Source organism: Cervus elaphus, chromosome 22, assembly GCF_910594005.1.
Source record: "Cervus elaphus chromosome 22, mCerEla1.1, whole genome shotgun sequence".
Lineage (NCBI taxonomy): Eukaryota > Metazoa > Chordata > Mammalia > Artiodactyla > Cervidae > Cervus > Cervus elaphus.
Genome location: NC_057836.1, coordinates 27,744,344 through 27,763,996, shown reverse-complemented (window position 1 = coordinate 27,763,996; position 19,653 = coordinate 27,744,344). Strand labels below are relative to the sequence as shown.

The 19,653-nt window shown below is 36.4% G+C and overlaps 1 protein-coding gene across 1 annotated transcript in view; it reads right to left on the bottom strand.

Moving 5' to 3' along the window:
* The window catches only part of PIK3C2G (phosphatidylinositol-4-phosphate 3-kinase catalytic subunit type 2 gamma), a 410,949-nt gene that overhangs the window by 387,627 nt on the left and 3,669 nt on the right, over nt 1-19,653 (bottom strand). Inside the window, exon 2 of the mRNA XM_043882432.1 lies at nt 2,208-2,966. Within this exon, the coding sequence (XP_043738367.1) occupies nt 2,208-2,888 (681 nt within the window). The 5' untranslated portion in view covers nt 2,889-2,966. The remainder of the gene's footprint in view (nt 1-2,207; nt 2,967-19,653) is intronic.

Genomic DNA, 19,653 nt, shown 5'->3' with positions numbered 1-19,653 from the left:
TTCATAGTTTCTTGTTTCCTCATGAGGTTCCTCATTTGTCTATTCATTATGTTCACCTTTACTTCATCTACTTGAACATCCTTTTAATAACCTCCTTTGAGTCACTCTCTGTTAATTCCAACATCTGTTCTATCTCAGAATCTATTCACTGTGTTATTTTCTTGATTATGGTTCAGAATTCCCTATTCTTTATGTATCTTATGCATTTTTTATTAAATGTTGGCTATTGTAGATGACACATGAGGAATTGTTTCTACAAACTACAATTTTTCTCTGGCAGGCAGTTAAGATCCTTTTGGTCTTGTCTGCCTTGATTTTATTTTTTGTGAGGCCACATCTCATTTGGTATGTAGAGCATTTACTAGAGAGCGCGACTTTTGTTCTTAAGAGGTAGTTTTGTGTGATCTCAATCGAATACCTGAAGTGCTCTGCTCAGAGTCTTCTCTTGCTGGATCAGAACCTGTGGCCTGCATAACTTCTGTTTGTGTGTGGTGAATACGATCTCTTGGCCAACAATCTGCGGTATAATTCATGCAGACTCCTGACTCCCATCCATTGCATAGGTCCCTCTGTGGTCTGCTCTGCAAATCACTGCTTCCTTCACAGCCTAGAACTGCAGTCCCTGCCTCCTCAGTTTACTGATGCTGTTGTCGTTCAGCTGCTCAGTCGTGTCCAGCTCTTTGTGATCCCATGGACTGCAGGCTTCTCTGTCCTTCACTATCTTCTGGAGTTTGCTTAAACTCATGTCCATTGAGTCGGTGATATCATCCAACCATCTCATCCTCTGTCATCCCCTTCTCCTCCTGCCCTCAATCTTTCTGAGCATCAGGGTCTTTTCCCATGAGTTGGCTCTTTGCATGAGGTGGCCAAAGTATTGGAGCTTCAGCTTCAGCATCAGTTTTTCCAGTGAATATTCAGGATGGTTTCCATTATGATTGACTGATTTGATCTCTTGCTGTCCAAGGGACTCTCAAGAGTCTTCTCCAACACCACAGTTCGAAAACATCAGTTCTTTGGCGCTCAGCCTTCTTTAGGTACTGCGGCTCAAGTTAGGCTCCCCTAGCCTTCCTAGCACCAGGAAAGAGCCCTGCAGAAACCAGAATGACCATAACAACACTTGGGTGTTTCTCTTCTCTCAAGGATCCCTGTCTCGACTGGTTCTTCAGTCCTGAAAACAGTAGTTTCATGTATTTTGTCTAATTTCATAGTTGTTTTCAGTGGTAAGAGAAAGTTTAGTACTTGTAACACCGTCATGACCAGAATAGAGGTTCCTAAAATTCATCCACTTTTAATGCAAATCCCTTGAGGTGTGATTTCTTCTGCAAGTGCCTCAGACACAGTTGTGTCTTCTCTAATGAACTCATCATCTGTGTTATTTTACTGTGTTGACATTATTCATTTGCACGTAAATTTGAACAATATGCTATTCCTAAAATCGGGTATCATGCATTTTTCTTCTTTGTATTTGTTATGCCTAGTATATTATATATACCTTAAGAATATGATAGTTGTCGAATAAATGAAGAATCCTTTTGTCTAACCCTGTAAACTGCAGCTGAAATAATGCTTCTTCTTTTTATTGTTTACTTCCGGTTTCCCTTGTGTCTAGATTCAGTATAGCAGAGCAATGTTCAAATATTATGCAAGAAGCTTTGTGGTTACAAAAATGATTGGCAAACTACTAATGAACCCATCAGGATGAATTGCACAATGATTACTTAATTTCCTATTCTTGAAATGTTCCCAATAGATGGTGCCTGCCAACAGGGTAATTTAGAAGCCTCTGAGTAAAGGGCCATTTTTCCTACCAATAATGATATGATGCTTTAATTCATGGTAATGTAACTCAAAATATAAATGTAATGAAATGTATTTGTGTTTCTGTGTGTGCATAACACAATAAGAATGAAAAATACAACCATATAAACCTCCAACTATGATATTTTTATCTAATAAAATGTAAATACTATACCACACTGTTTAATTTTGATGAAACCAGAACTTTAAAAATATTATAAAAACTCTTTCTTTAGAAAAAATAATTAATTCATGAAAATGGAATTTGTGAATAATAAGTATTTTTTCCAAAGTAGTATTAATACACTCCCCTACTGAAGATTAGTTACCCTTGTTACTAAATTCACCCAGCACATTACTGATTGATTCTTTCAGATTCGTATTTTTAGGTTGACAAATATGATACATACCTCAGTGTTCTTTGGGCATGTACTTTCCCATGTCCTGGGTAGAGAAGAACCTTTAAAGGGCGTCAGAGAAGACTCCACAATGTTTGTATTTCTACTGCTTTTATTTTCTTCTTTTGGCATCAAGTTACTTGACAAGAATGGATATATAGGAAGAACACTGCTTTCAAATCCTATATGGTAGTTATGATTTTCATTTTCCAGTTGACTCTGGGAATTAATTTTATCCAGACTGGTAGATGATAGAGGTAAAATATTGAATCCGTAATCATCAGCACCATGGTATTTTCCTATGGGATTTCCCCAAGAGCTTCCTTTATTGATGTTTTGAGGGTTTGGTAGCACAGAATGCCTACTAAAACCAATTACTGGTGTTTCACTAACTTGGTGACAGGAGAGTTCTGAGCCTTTAAAAGTGAATTCATTCAAGGATGTTTGGTGTGTTTCATCTAATGAATGTTTTCTTGAGTCCCAGTGTGGTGCACTGGGCATAAAAAAGGCATTTTCTTCAATTTCTCTCTGACAGAGTGGGATTTTGTTACTGATCTCATCTACTACATTATCAAAACCCAGACTGACTAGACTAGGAAAAAGAGGTTGATTCAAGGAGGGCAATTCTTGGTGCTCCTGCTTCTTTTCATGTGATTCACTGGAATTTAGATCTGTTTTCCAGTAATATGCCATTCTTTATTTTATGTAACTGAGAGGGTTGACTCTGCTCCAAATATCTCTTCAATGATATAAAAGATGATAGGAATTTTCCTAGACAAATGATAAAAGGAAATAAAAAATGTGATTAGTTAGAAATAAAAGAGCTTGCAAGAAAGAAACATGTTGAGTAAATACAGACAATTGTTTTGAAGTTTCCCCTTAGCAAATGAGATGAACCCATGAGTTATATAAAAATCCATCAGGGCTCACAGAATTAAAGTCCAAGGGGGAGTATTGACTTCAGAGGCATGCATGAAACTCCTGTAGGAGAAAGCTAAGTCCACTTCAGTCATGATGGTGGTTTCATGAATGAAAGCCAGTATTCCCCTTTGGACTCCTTTTCTACTGAAAATCCACTGGCCCATAGCAGCATTATCTCCTTCTATATTCAATTACCTATCAGCATGCTAGTATGCTAAAGTATCTTAACAGTCTCTTCATGATCAGCAGTGATTCCATTCCTAGAAACAGTCTTAACTTTTTTCTGCCCTCCACAACTAGTTATCTTGTAGGTTGGCTAGACCCTTTCATATCCTCCCCAAAACTTCTTTAAATAACTGCAAACTTTTCTCATCACTTCTCCAAAGCAACTTTCATTAAGTTTACTGATGAGACAATTCAACTGATGTTTATCCATCTCTATTTTAACTTTTCTCTCTGCAAAACTTGAACCCTTTTGTTCACTATACTTGTTTAAAATTTTCTTGTTGTGTCCTACATTGACCCTGTGTGATGCTGTACTCTCTGAGTTCTGTGTTAGCTCTTTCTCAAGAATCCTCTGCCATATTGTTCATTACCTACTGGACCCCTTGTCAGAGCTCTTCTTCTCAATCATTCTCTGCGTGTGAATTATTTCATACCTCCTATGGCTTAAATCACCCTCTACATATCAATAACCCTAACACAGGACAATTCTTATTATTGTCTCCACTTCGAATTTTTTTTAACCTCTAAGAGAAAGTCCAAAACCTAAATCAAAATTCACCCCAAAACCTGCTTTTATTCCAATGTCTTCTGTAATAGATAGAAAAAGGCCCAACAACTCACTCAGTTTCTTAGACCAGAAACCAGGGTTTTATTTTTGAGTCTTCCCACACCTTCATTCTTCTATATCCAGTAAATCACCAGTTCCTGTAGGAGATCTTGCTTCCTTTTTGGTCTACCATTGTTACTCACAATCCTAGTCTAAAGTTTTCTAATCCTCTCATCTGCAATGTTGCAGTGTCTCTGAAACTACTTCCACACTTTCTACTGTTCATTCTTGAGTCTTACAATCTACTTTTTATGTTATAGTGTTATATTTAAGAGACTAACCATATATCACCTCTGTATATAACAGTGGTTTCCTACTGTCTCAGGGTAACATGTATAAATGATATACATGTAACATTTTTCTTTCCCATTAAATCATTAGGCCGTGTTAGTCTTTTTACTTATAATTCAGTACTTAGTGCTTTACTTCACTCAGAGTAGTTGCTCATTTGCATTTATTGATCAAATGATTTAAATGTTGGAAAAATTATAGTTGAATTATAAGAAAATGACACTGAAAAGTATTTCTGTCATTTTGTGGATTTATTTGAAGGAGGAGGTGGCAAGCCACTCCAGTATTCTTGCCTGGAAAGTTTCATGGACAGCAGAGCTGGACAGGCTACAGTCCATGGGGGTCGCAAAGGGTTGGACATGACTGACTGGGTGACTAAACAACAATAACAACATGGATTTATTAATCACCTTAACAATTATGTGTGTATTAGGGAAAAAACATTTTAAAAGGTGATTATGATAGTTATTACCTATCAAATACCATGTTCTATCAATGTGTTTTGCAATGGCAAATGATTTTTATTATATTGGCACTAATGGTCTACTTGAAACTCACAATGACCTGAGACATAAATGAGTTAGATTTATTATATTTCACTCAAGAAATTGCACAGATTCGAGAAAGATTTTCAAGAGATATAAATAAAATGGAACTTCAGGAGATATAAATAAGATGTGTATAGAAGGATATGTGAAATAGAAAATTAATCTATAAAATTTATGCCAAACTATTCAAATTGATGGGTCACATAGATACATTATCTAGCTATGATCCCTTTTGCAGACATTGCCATTTTTTCATTTCCACAGTAGTAGTGAAAGGTATGTTTCATTAAAGCAAATTATACACTAACAAAAGCAGAAGATATTAAGAAGAGGTGGCAAGAATACACAGAAGAACTATACAAAAGATCTTCACGACCCAGATAATCACAATGGTGTGATCATTCACCTACAGCCAGGCATCCTGGAATGTGAAGTCAAGTGGGTCTTAGGAAGCATACTATGAACAAAGCTAGTGGAGGTGATGGAATTCCAGTTGAGCTATTTCAAGTCCTAAAAGATGATGCTGTGAAAGTGCTAAACTCAATAGGCCTGCAAATTTGGAAAACTCAGCAGTGGCCACGGGACTAGAAAAGGTCAGTTTCCATCCCAATCCCAAAGAAAGGCAATGTCAAAGAATGCTCAAACTACCACACAATTGCACTCATCTCACACTCTAGTAAGGTAATGCTCAAAATTCTCCAAGCCAGGCTTCAACAGTACGTGAACTGTGAACTTTCAGTTGTTCAAGCTGGATTTAGAAAAGGCCGAGGAACCAGAGATCAAATTGCCAACATCCACTGGATCATTAGAAAAGCAAGAGAGTTGCAGAAAAATGTCTACTTCTACTTTGTTGACTATGCCAAAGACTTTGACTGTGTGGATCACAACAAACTCTGGAAAATCTTAAAGAGATGGGAATACCAGACCTCTTGACCTGCCTCTTGAGAAACCTGTATGCAGGTCAGGAAGCAACAGTTAGAACTGGACATGGAACAACAGACTGGTTCCAAACAAGGAAAGGAGTACATCAAGGCTGTATATTGTCACCCTGCTTATTTAACTTATATGCAGAGTACATCATGAGAAACACTGGGCTGGATGAAGCACAAGCTAGAATCAAGATTTCTGGGAGAAATATCAATAACCTCAGATATGCAGATGACACAACCCTTATGGCAGAAAGTGAAGAAGAACTCAAGAGCCTCTTGATGAAAGTGAAAGAGGAGGGTGAGAAAGTTGGCTTAAAACCCAACATTCAGAAAATTAAGATCATGGCATCTGGCCATCACTTAATAGCAAATAGATGGAGAAACAGTGGAAACAGTGGCAGACTTTATTTTTCTGGGCTCCAAAATCACTGCAGATAGTGGTTGCAGCCATGAAATTAAAAGACACTTACTCCTTGGAAGAAAAGTTATGACCAACGTAGACAGCATATTGAAAAGCAGAGACATTACTTTGCCAACAAAGGTCCGTCTAGTCAAAGCTATGGTTTTTCCAGTAGTCATGTATGGATGTGAGAGTTGGACTATAAAGAAAGCTGAGTGCCAAAGAATTGATGCTTTTGAACTGTGGTGTTGGAGAAAACTCTTGAGAGTCCCTTGGACTGCCAAGGAGACCAACCAGTCCATCCTAAGGGAAATCAGTCCTGGGTGTTCATCAGAAGGACTGATGTTGAAGCTGAAACTCCAATACTTTGGCCACCTGATGGGAAGAACTAACCAGTTTGAAAAGACCGTGATCCTAGGAAAGATTGAATGCAGGAGGAGAAGGGGACAACAGAGGTTGAGATGGTTGGATGGCATCACCGACTCAATGGACATGAGTTTAGGTGAACTCTGGGAGTTGGCGATGGACAGGGAGATCTGGCATGCTGCAATCCATGGGGTCACAAAGAGTTGGACACAACTGAGCGATTGAGCTGAAATGAACTGATACACTTTCTTTTATCTCTATCATGGAACTCAGAATTTTCCAGTAAGTGTGACTTTCCTCTGACAAGCATAGGTAATATCCTTTTCTAGTCTTCTGTAGTCTAGACTGCTCTGTCTTGTCTTAGCTTAAATGTGGTAAATATGGCTACATCATGTTGACTTTTTAAATTTTGGGGTATTTCAAATGAACTGAGTGTTTTTTAATTATTTGAATTTTTCCTAGAGCCACAGAGGAAGTCTTTAAATGAAATATCAGTGGTATAATGCTGAAATTAAAGATTCAGGTAAGCTGTACGACCTGGTTGTTGTTAATAATAATGATTCTGAACATCTTTTGAGCACCCACTCTAGGCAGTACTCAGTAGACTGCTTTGTTTACATGAATTAACATATCCTCTCAACCTGTGATATTATTACTGCCATTTAACAAATGAGAAAACTGAGGCACAGAAAGGTGAATCAACTTACCCAGTGTCTAAGGGTTTGTGTTCATAGATTTGTTTTAAATGGGAATTAAAAAGAAGCAAGTGAATGATAATTCCATACTAATATAACATCTAGAGCATGCCAGAATTTGGGCACTGAAAGACAGCATTAACAAGTCAAACTATCTTTGCTGAAAAGGGTTGGAAACTTAAATATTTTTATCAATAATAATATTTTCCATGCATTTCTCACAGCAGTGAAACTTGAAATGAGTGAGAGGCCCTCCTTGAAGAAAAATCTCATTATAGTGAGATAAAGGAGAATGATAAATACTTATTCATATTGAAAATGTAATAAAACAGAAACCACGTCCAGATGCACTTTTATAATATTAAATTTGGAGATTTTAAGAAATTCCTAATAATTTTATGTCTCCTCTTTACCATTACAGTTCTGAAGATAGACATACCTTAGTTTAAAAATAAATAAAAATGTGATTGAGTGCCAGCTGGTAAATGTATGCAGTCTGCATTAGGAAGTAATGCATAAAAGTCATATACCTTAACTTTGAGGCAGAATTATACACACTATGCATGCACGCTCAATTGCTCAGTAGTGTCCAATTCATTGCAACCCCATGGACTGTAGCCTTCCAGGCTCCTCTGTCCATGGGATTTTTGAGGTAAGAATACTGGAGTGGATTGCCATTTCTTATTCCAGGGGATCTTTCTGACCCAGAGATCAAACCCACATCTCCATGTTAGCAGGTGGATTCTTTACCACTGTGCCACCTGGGAAGTTCTACTATATATATACTACATGGCATCACATATGTCATAATAGGGATGACATGGCTGTTGGTTCCTGATTTAAATAATGCTCTGTCGAATTATAGGATAAAGTTCTGTGGTAGGCAAAATAATGCCCCCCAGCCAATATTCCCATATCTTAATCTCTGGAACATGTGGATATGTTAGGTTACACAATGAAGAAGAATCAAGGCTCTAAATGGAATTAAGTTTCCTAGTCATCTGACCTTAAATTAGGAAATTACCTGAATAGGATCAGTACAATTACAAGGAGGGCTTACCATGTGGCACAGTGGTAAAGAATCTGCCTGCCAATGCAGGAGATCCAAGTTCAATCCCTGGATCGGGAAGATCCCCTGGAGGAGGAAATAGCAACCCACTCCAGTTTTCTTGCCTGGGAAATCCAAGGATAGAGAAGCCTGGTGGGAAGTCCATGGGGTTGCGAAGAGTCAGACATGTGACTGAGGGACTGAGCGTGCACATATACACACACACTCACACACACACACAATCCCAAGGGTGCTTAAAGGCAGAAGAGGTCAGAGTGATACTCAGGAAGGACTCAACCTGATTTTATTGGCTTTGAAGATGGAGTAAGGGGTCCATGAGCCAAGCAATGTGAGCAGCCTCTAGAAGCTAGAAACGGGAAGGGAATGGATTTCCCTCAGAAGCCTCCAGAAGGAAGCACATCCCTTGTAACACCTTGATTTTTGCACAGTGATAATTGAGTTGTATTTCCTACCTATAAAATTGTATGATAATAATTTGTGTGGTTTTAAGTCACTTAAGTTCATGATCATTTTTTACACTGGCAACAGAAAATCAATACAACATGAAAACTGGAATGTGATTAATGAATGGATTGGAAAATCAGGGACTTAAAGAAGGATAGCAGACCACACAAAAATGTTTCCCCAGTCTTTGTTGGTAAGTCCAGATAAATTCAAACAGGGAAGTTCAAAAGTGTTAATAATGACAAATCAGTATTCTTCAATAGCTTATAACTTTCTATTCAGTTTGACTTTCAAGAGATCTGTTTTTATTGAAGATTAAATGCTCAATTGCTCTCAAAAAACAAGTAGAGACAAAACCTGGGTACCTATCAGGGAAAGGGCAGCCCCTGCCAGCTGCTTCAACTCTGTAAATCTCCTAAGATGCAAATATCATCCAAACAGCCCCAGTGTTCAGAATAGGAACAAAAAGATGTTTATTTTACAAAAGAACAAAGAACCTTTCTGAAAATTGTCTGTTCTGAATCACTATATCTGCAGGGACAAGATGAGAAGAAGGTGAAGGGAGTAAATTATGAGATTGAAGAAACATGATTTTTGTTTCAGATAGCAAGTTGTAATGTGTTGAAAATTTAGCAGTTTTTAAAATATGTTTTCATGTCTTGGGTGATAAAGATTGTGCCAGCATAAGGCATGTCAAAGTGTAATCAAGCTAAACCATCTGTATTTCAGCAAGGTGGAGGGCAAGTCCATATTATCTATAGCAGCAAACCTGGGTTCGGAGAAAATTCTGAGTTGCCCACATGGTCTGAAATTCCTATCTCTCCATCTTATGAGCCAATTTTATGTGTCATGCAGACACTATTTTAGATTGACATAAGTATGATCTTTTTCAGCTCACTTTGCTGAATGAATACAGAGAAGACTGTAACTATTTATATATAACTTAATGATATATATAATTAAAGCATGATATGTATAAAATTTGGATTACCTTACTTTTTCCATTTTCAATTTGTAATTGAGTGGTAAGGTAAACATACTACTTACATGAGCTCTGATTATTTTCATGTAAGCACAGACAGGAGATACTTAGGAAAAACATTAATTTCCAAGGAGTCTCCATCAGGTGACTTTTTATGTGAATAATTGACATTTTCTTAATAATGTATACTCCTATAGAAGACACTTCCTATTAGACTGCCTCAAGCACTTATATGTGGAAAACTAGAAGCTCTCACTTATGCTTATTTTTGAGGGATATTGACTTGAAAATATCAATTCATTTATTCACACCTCTATTTACTCATTTGCACATTTATTTATTCAGTATGTGTTTTAAAATACATTGTGTCAAGTACTGTGCAAAGCACTGGAAATATAAAAAGGATAAAGCACAGCTCTTGCCCTCAAGTATTTCACAGACATAAATTTATAATACAGATGTATGAGAATGACTTTAATAGACAAAGTCTTCATTTTGTTTGGTGAAATTTCATATCGAACATCATTAAGATTATTTTACTTTAGAAAGTGCAGAAGTAAAATTCATAAAGCATATATTTAAGGCTTATATATTGGGTATGTTTTGTTCAGGTCACTGAGACCTGGTTTCAAGAATACTTCGATTCCTAAGTATTGTTAAGGTTTTAGCCTCAAACATGATAAAGCAGTTGAAGCAGTAATTCATTCAATTCCTCTGAGTGTGTTTTAAGAATAAACATGACAATGGAAAGTCAGCCTCCAGCTCTGAGTAACAGCTCTGGGGGAAATTACCTAATGTGACTGAAGCCTGATTCAGGGGAGGACAGAGACAGTCAGGAAATTTGACACCAACCCTGAAGGGAGGAAATCTTCAGACCCAATCCAGTTAACCCTTGAAATATGACACTCAGTAGGGGCTCCATAAACACAGCCTAGTGGTATTTGGGAAGAACTAACAGTGTTTCGCCTATTGTTAGACAAATCTATTCTGAAAATTAGGACTAAGAAATTTTATGTGACTGAAGCAGTAGTGGCCGTTGTTTTCTTTGCCTACTTTTGCAACTAATACGTAGGTCCCTATTGCTTAATTAAGTCTCTGTTACTGAGTGTTTGGCCAATGCAAGAGGCACGGGTTTGATCCCTGGGTCAGGAAGATCCTCTGGAGAAGGAAATGGCAACTCACTCCAGTTATTCTTGCCTAGGAAATCCCAGGAACAGAGGAGCCTGCAGAACTACAATCCATGGGGTTGCAAAAGAGTCAGACACAACTGAGCGACTAAACAACAACATTGAGTGTTCTACTAGTAATGAATGAGAAGTTAGAGGGTTCTGTCAATAATTTACTTGGTTTCCAGAGAAATACTTTACATTAAACTTTAAGTAACAACATTAGGAAAAGACAATTGCAATTTATCAAAGTGGATTGAGCAAGGTTTTAGGAAGAGATGATTCCTAAACTAAGAGAAAAAAGAAGCAGTTTTCCAGACAGGTTTGGCAAAAGGAAGAGGAGGTCCTTGGTTTTCCAGACAGAGACTATTATTTGTGAAAAGTCAAGGAGAAAAATAGGAAGAAAGAAAAACAAGAATAGGAAAGAGGGGATAAAGAAACTGTGAAATGCAGAAGAAAGATGAAGATGGAAGAAAAATGAAGATGTGAAAAGATACTCTGTTGGAGCAGAGTGCTAGCTGCTGTGTTAGGGCATGAGGAAGACTAACATAGTCTTGTGACCTAAATGGAAAGAGAATTGTCATCAGGTTTTATGGCAGGAACACCCGTGCCAAGTGGATAATTGACTCTTACTTTTAAGAGGTACAAGGAAAGAAATTGGGAACCAAAAATATGTCTTCACTTAACTGACTTCCAAATTAGAATTCCTCAAACTGTCATGGCCACATGAGAGCTTAGGGAGTATCGTTTTTATGGACTAGTTATCTAAGCTACTGAAGAATAAACTTCAGATTAATCAAAAAGATGGAGATACATCAACATTGAGACTACTGATGAGCATTAAATATACACATATTATCTTAAAGAACTCAGATAGATGAGGGATATAGGAGGCAGTTTAATATGGCTGCACTGAAAATCTAGATAGAGTTCAACTTTAGTAAAAAATAGGGAAAGTGAAGAGTACATGTACACATTTTTGGAAGAGTTTTATTAACCATATGGTGACTGTGTTAGAATTATTATCCTTATAATACTTTGTGTGTAATGCTTGGTAAAACAAGCAGTATTCTCAGAAGTATAGAATTATAACAAAGCATCAGAATGAACTCATCAGATTTTTTTTTCAAAAGAAATCACATTTATCTATCTATAGTTTTCTTCATTGGAAAAGTCTACAAATAAAGCCCATCCTAACAGCAGTGAGCATCTCTACCATCCAGGCTGTGATATAAAAATACAACTTCCTATGAAAAGAAACAAAGCTACTTGAAGTACCACGTGTCTTTGAGGACAGGGCAGCTAATGTAACATGAGCCTAGCAAATCCTATTATTCTAGTTAATAAGGAGGTTGTCACAGAATATAAGGATGCACCAATAGACGTTGAGAGCCAACTTGAAAAGGCTTACATTGTTCAAAAAGTATAATAAACTGAAATGGATGAAAGCATATCAAACATGTTAGATGCCTGAATTCATAATGATACACATTCACACCTACAACTAATTGATTGCCTTTGTATGACACAGGGCTAATAAACTACACAATAAAACATGTTTTGTCCTTTTTTATATGAAATGATCTAAGTAATAATGTGAAATGATTTGAAATAATATGAAATGTTATGAATAATATGAAGTGATCTAAGTAATAAATAAGGCAAAGTTTCTTTTTGTACAAGTACTGCAAAAGATAAGTGAAGAAAGAATGATAAAGTCAGGTTATCAATATTTTACAGTAAGTCATGAATTATAAAATCTAGACATCTAGCATTGGTGGCTGCTAACATCACAAAAAGAGGAGCGGCTAGCATTTTGTGCCTTCTTTAAGATTCAAAACTATCATGAAGTCTTGCCAACAAAATCTAATCTTAATCTGTCTACATATGCTTCTAGATCCAGTCACCATGCACAAGGATACCAGATAGAATTAAATCAGGATGGAAACTGATATAGACAATTAAGCTAGTTTCTTCTGCAAATAAATTAGAAGACAAAAAAAGCGAGATGAAATACATCAATTGAAAAAGACTGTAAAAACCCATTCCTGAACCCCTCCAAAGAAATAGAGAATGTAAAACAAAGTCATACACTTTAGGGATACACATTTCAATGATGAAACTATATACAAAAGTACAGATGTGACATCAGAAGAGCTGTTTTTCTTGGGGGAGGAAGGGTATTGTAAGAGGGGTTGGAGAGGTTTTTGAGGTGGCAAAAAAATGCTTATTTCTCGACATGTAGGGTAGTTAGAAGGTTGTTCAATTTATCTATAACAGTACATTAAGCTATACATTTGGTTTATGTAGTTGGTAATATCATACATTTTAGAAAACGAATGAGTAGCCAGATTCATTGGCCATATGGAACTCGGGGACTTGTACAAATCTAAGTGAAGATGCTGAATAAGCATTTGCGTATGTAATTCTTCAATTCAGGAGATAAATTTTGTAGCTGGACCCATGAGCCTTGTCTAAGGAGCAGTTGAAGAGTAAAATAGGTATAAATGAATCTGAGAACGGAATCCCATTGTGGGGGAAAAACAGTGTTTAATAAATGAATCTAAAAAGAAAAGGTACAGAATAGTCTAAAAGGTAGGAAGAGGAATGGTAAGCCACTGTCACTTCACTTTCTCCACTTTTGATCCTGGTAAGAGAGTAAGAAGTGAAAGGCAAGTGACTTCCTTTCAGGAACCTTATTATGAAGTTGCACATATCACTTCTGCTCACATCCATTGGCCTGAATATGTATCTGCAAGGAAGCCTGGGAAATGCAGTTCCTCACTGTGTTGCCAGGAGACCTGAAGAAGCACAGATATTCTTGTACTAGAAAGAGAAATGATGGAGGAAATTGAAGTTCTCTGGACGGCTTGGAGTTAGAATGCAAAATGAAGATGTTGAACCAGCTGCAATTAGGAGCAAAAGTCTTTAATGGATGTGGAAAAACAAGGTCAGGGGATGGCAGTAAGTAGAAGGGACATAAGTAGGAGAGCAAAATGTTACGGGATCCTGGTTGTACTTGTCTCATCTTCTTGATACAAGGGCCATGAGAGAATGAACAACTTCCACAGAACTGCAAAGAAGCAGAGTACTTGGAGAGCCAGGGTTACTTTTTGGAAAAGGAAGTGAAGAGGCTAAGAAATCAACAGTGCATCTTGCACATTAAATCTCAACCAAAGAAATACCTCTCACTACATATTTTATAAGTATGGATTTCTGTTACTCCTCTTACTTTGAGGGGATATGGAATACAAAACATTAGTTAATTTATTCAACTCTAGTTCTTAAAATTTGGTTTCCCTGGTGGTTCAGGTGGTAAAGAATCTTCCTGCAGTGCAGGAGACCTGCGTTTGATCCATGGGTTGGGAAGATCCCCTGGAAGAGGGCACGGCAACCCACTTCAGTATTCTTCCCTTGAAAACCCCCAGGGACAGAGGAGTCTGGCAGGCTACATGCGATCTCAAAGAGTCAGACATGACTGAACGATGAAAAACAGCACAGTTCTTAAAATCATTTAATTTAATTTTTAATTAAATTTTAAAATTTAAACTTTTAATTTAATTTTTAAAGTTTATTTTTTTAACTGGAGAATCATGAATATATTTTTTTAATAATGGCAAATACTGCTATGCTTCTAGTAAAGAACTTGAAGCATATTGAAGTTACATGTATAGAATACAAGACCATTCTTTAAAGGGATTTGTATTTATGGAAACATTATATATTTTCATCATAAAATACCGACAATAGATTGTTCTCTGTTCTTTCAGACTATTTAGAACTAAAGTATAAACAGTTGTATTAAAGTGAAAGTGTTGGTCGCTCAGTCGTGTCTGACTCTTTGTGACCCCATGGACTATAGCCCACCAGGCTCCTCTGTCCTGGGATTCTCCAGGCAAGAATATGGAGTGGGTTGCCATATCCTTCTCCAGGGGATCTTCCCAACCCAGGGATCAAACCCAGGACTCCTGCATTGCAGGCAGACTCTTTACCATCAGAGCTGCCAGGGAAACTACCTGGGAGCCACATATAATTAGGCCAAATTTCACAGAATCCTGGTCCAAAGTAATTTGGACTACTTTAAGTTTTACCTGACCCAGGAATTTAATCCTTAAATATTAATATTTTCTGGAAAGACAACAATAGTCCTTAGGGCCATTCTAGGTGCTAAACATGTTCCATGAACCTATAGCAAATAGCTATTCTACTATAACCTCCAATAAATAACTTTTTTCTATTTTTGCCTTTTCCTAAACCTGAATCTAGGTTTTTTTTTTTTTAACATTTTAAATATAAAAAAAGCAAAGATTTTCATATTTGCTGTCTCATCTAGCTTAAGCTTCATTGTTATATACTAATATAATTTTTTTTTCTATACATGCAAAGGTTTTTCCTTATGTACTATTTGAGAATGGAAAGTAGCAGAAACAAATCAATAACAGTTTCTTCTTTGGGGGAACCCTAGTAAGGATCTGAAACTAAAGTGGTAAACAGTTTTATCCCATAGGTAAAATCTCATCACATGGTAGTGGCTTTTCAGGAGATGGTTTGAGACCTGTGAGACTGAACAGAACTCAGGAAGCAATGATGCTCCATTACTGCAGTCTGTGTGGATTCAGCAGAAGGGGAGGAGGAGGGATGCACACATCGTGGTCCCCATCAACTGTTCTAATAGCTAGAAACATGTCTGTGTTTTTCAGTGGGTAAATTAAACTTCCATGTGAATTAAATATTCAAAATATCATAGATATTGAAGAGATTTCTACCTAATGATACTTCGTAATCAGTAGCACAAGATATAAGAAATCTAAATTCTGACTGAATCTTTGACAAAATTATTGATATGATGAATTTTTGCTTCTGTGATGGCTCAGACTGTAAAGAACCCACCTGCAATGCAGGGGACCTGGGTTCAACCCCTAGGTTGGGAAGACCCATTGGAGAAGGAAATGGCAACCGACTCCACTATTCTTGCCTGGAGAATCCCATGAACAGAAGAGCCTGGTGGGCTACAGTCCATGGGGTCGCAAAGAGTTGGACATGATTGAATGACTAAGCACAGCACAGCACATGATGAATTTTATTTGAGTAATAGTTAAGAAAAAGATCTCAGAAATGTTTTATAAGCCAAGTGTAGGAGAAACCAATAATAATATGATAATATGACTATATTGTTACCTTTAATGCTTCTAAGGACTTGTTTACTGTGCCAGCTCATGCAGTGAGCTATAACACGGGGCATTCCTCTAAGATACATGGTTAATATATACATATGGTTAAAATAAGCATATTTTATTTTAATCATTTAAAACATATATCTGTGGTACAGCCTCTATGGAGACCAATATGGAGGTTCCTTAAAAAACTAAAATTGAGTTACCATATGATCCAGTCATCCAACTCCTGGACATATATCCAGAAAAAGACAAAAACTCTAACTTGAAAAGATACAGGCACTCCAGTGTTCATAGCCACACAATTTAAAATAGCCAGGTCATGGAAACAACCTAAGTGTCCATCAAGAGAGGAAAGGATCAAGAAAATGTGGTGTGTGTACGCATACATGCACACAAAGGAATATTGTTGTTTAGTCACTAAATGGTGTCCAACTCTTTGAGACCCTGTGGAATATAGCCTGTCAGACCCCTCTGTCCATGAAATTTCCCAAGCAAGAATACCAGAGTGGGTTGTCATTTCCTTCTCCATGGGATCTTCCTAACTAAGGTATCAAACTCGCATCTCCTACATTGGCAGGGAGATTGTTTACTGCTGAATCACCAGGGAAGCCCCAAAGGGATATTACTCAGCCATAAAAAAGAATAAAATGATACTATCTCCAGCAACATAGATGGATCTAAAGATTATCATACTAAATGAAGTAAGTCAGACAGAAAAAGACAAATCACATGATATCACTTATATATGGAATAAAAAAAAACTGATACAAATGAGTTTAGTTACAAAACGGAAACAGACTCACAGACATAGAAAACAAATTTATGGTTACCAAAGCGGGAGGAGGGTGAGGGATAAATTAGGAGCCTATGTTTAACATACACACACTATATATATATATATATACAAAATAGATAAACATATAGATAAATATATAGATAAAATATATATTAAATATAAAATAGATAAACAAGGACCTACTGTATAGCACAGGGAACTATATTCAATATCTCAAAATAACCTATAATGGAAAAGAATCTAAGAAAGAATGTAGAAATTTAAAAAATCAGTCCAGTTGACTTTCCTTAGAGTGGCATCTGGCTGGTAGTGTGTGACTTAAAAAATTAATCAAATATTTTTAAAACTAAAAAGACAAAGTCTATTCATTGTACAGCATTACCAGCAACAAAGACTGGCAAACATTCACTTGGTTGCACAGATTTTCACCATATGTGAGACCAAGTAGATCAATCTGAAGTAGAAGGGAAAAAACTGACTGGCACTTTCTTAATTACCTTTAGGATATGACTTGCCTTATTATCTGAAGGAGAATAAATCTACCAGTCTAACCAATGGGAAAGAAATGGCCAATTTCCCTAGTGCTGCCTGACTTGGAGATTCAGGGTCTGAACAACTCTCCCCACTGACCAAAAAAAGAGCATCTGCACTCAGGACCACTTTACCAACCTCCTTTCCACTTGCTTTCTAAAGCTAAAATTTGTAGTAATACAAAATAGTCAGAGTCTACAGTGGCTAAGTGTTAGGTTTGCTGAATCTGAGAATATGAGAAAAGAAAGTGTCATAAGAAAGTACAAAGGTAGACCACTTCTGGTATAAGAAGAACTATATATACATTGATTAGAATTACCTAGAAAAATGCTTACCTTCTCAAAGTAGTCAACCAGACCATGATAGTAAGATTGATGAAGTCCAGAATTTAGAGAAATCAAGTGACTGCCAGAGACCTGTAGTTAAACTAAGTCTGTTCACATTTACCATTTCTATAGCTGAATATCTGAGAAACGTGTTCTAACAGCAACCAGGTAAACAATGAGAGTAATCAGAAGAGTCTACAAATGTTATTTATGAGTAATCAGTGGAGAGAATCTTTATTCCTCAAGGATGAGTAACTGGAAAAAAATCGACAGAGGAGATGTGAAAATATTCTGCAAGAAGTAAAATGACTAACAAACAAGACACTAGAGGATAAATTATTTTTGAAAAATATATGCTACAATGCCATGCCCTGCTAAGTCACTTGTCATGTCTGACTCTGTGACCCTATGGACCATAGCCTGCCAGATTCCTCTATCCCTGGGATTCTCCAGGCAAGAGTACTGGAGTGAGCAGCTGTTTCCTCCACCAAGAGATTTTCCCAACCTAGGGATCAAACCCACATCTCCTGCATTGGAGGTGGATTTTTGGCCACTGAGCCATATGCTATAATATCCCTAAGTAAATTTTATAAAAATGTAAGCTTTTTTGTTTTTTATAAAATTAAGAAATGAGTTAAATGAAATAAGAAAAAAATAAAATTTTAAGTAGTATAACAATAAAATGAAGAAGAAAGATATGGAGGAAAGTGGAAAAAAGAGATGTTAAAAACAAAATTAATTACTGACATGCAAAAAAACTAAATATTCAAACATTTAAAATATTCATTAAAAGCAGAATGACAAAGAAGAAAATGAAATTTTGAGATAAACACTGAGAACCACTCTATGAATAGAGGAAAAGGAGCTAGTGATAGAAATGAATGAGAGGTACTCTTGCAATTGCAAAAGGCAGAGAAAAGATATCTAACATCATATTATTGAAATGAAATAGAGGTAACATTGAAGAATGCCAAAGGAAAAAAAAATCTAACTGAGCTGAATAAAGCTCTGAATATGCATATCAAACCTAAATACTTTTATGGCACACATACAACCAGGAAAAACTGAGGATGTATGTAAAAAATCTAAACTTTTTAAAGGACAAGGGGAAGAGGAGCGGGGGAAAGGAAGAGGAAGAGGGAAGAAAGTTAATCTGGACATTGTTGTTGTTCTTGTTTGGTCACTAAGTCATGTCTGACTCTTTCCAATCCCATGGATGGAGCCTACAACATTCCTTTGTGCTCCACAATCTGCTGGAGTTTGCTCAGATTCATGTCCAGTGAGTTAGTGATGCTATCTAACCATGCAGACATAGACTTCACCTTTAAACACTAGCTGTCCTAAGACAAGGAAACAGCCACTACATAGTGTTGAGGGCAAATATGTTTTATGTCATTCAGTTTGCCATTTATATGTGAAAATAGTTAAAACATATATTTGCGTGTATGTAAGTTCTTAGAAATCTTTATACACTTCTAATGGAAAAGGTGTACTAGTTGACAAAATTTTAATCAAAATAAGAACTCAGGATTAGAGACCTAAGAGTAGATAATAAAGATCAGTTAATGTTGACTTAGTCTAAATAATTATTATGAACAAAATTTTAAATGTAATAAGAGATTAAATTTTGAGATTTAAATAAATCTCAGAAATTATTTGGTATTAATAAGTTAGGTGAGAAATCATAGACTTATTTCAAAACTGAAAGGCATGCTAAACTTTCTGCCTTAAAAGAAGAAAGGAGATTAAAATATGCTATTTTCGTTTCACCAATGATTAAGAAAAAATAAATTCATATACAATTATTTGTACACATATATAATTGTAATGTGTCACACAGAATTATTTGTTGAAGAGCAGTGTGTATAATTTTCAAACCACGAGATTGAACAAAATTTGATAGCATTTTCATTATAACAATAAGGAAAATAGTAAAAGTATGTATTAAGAATGAAAGCTGGAATGAGGCAAGTAAGTTCAGTGGC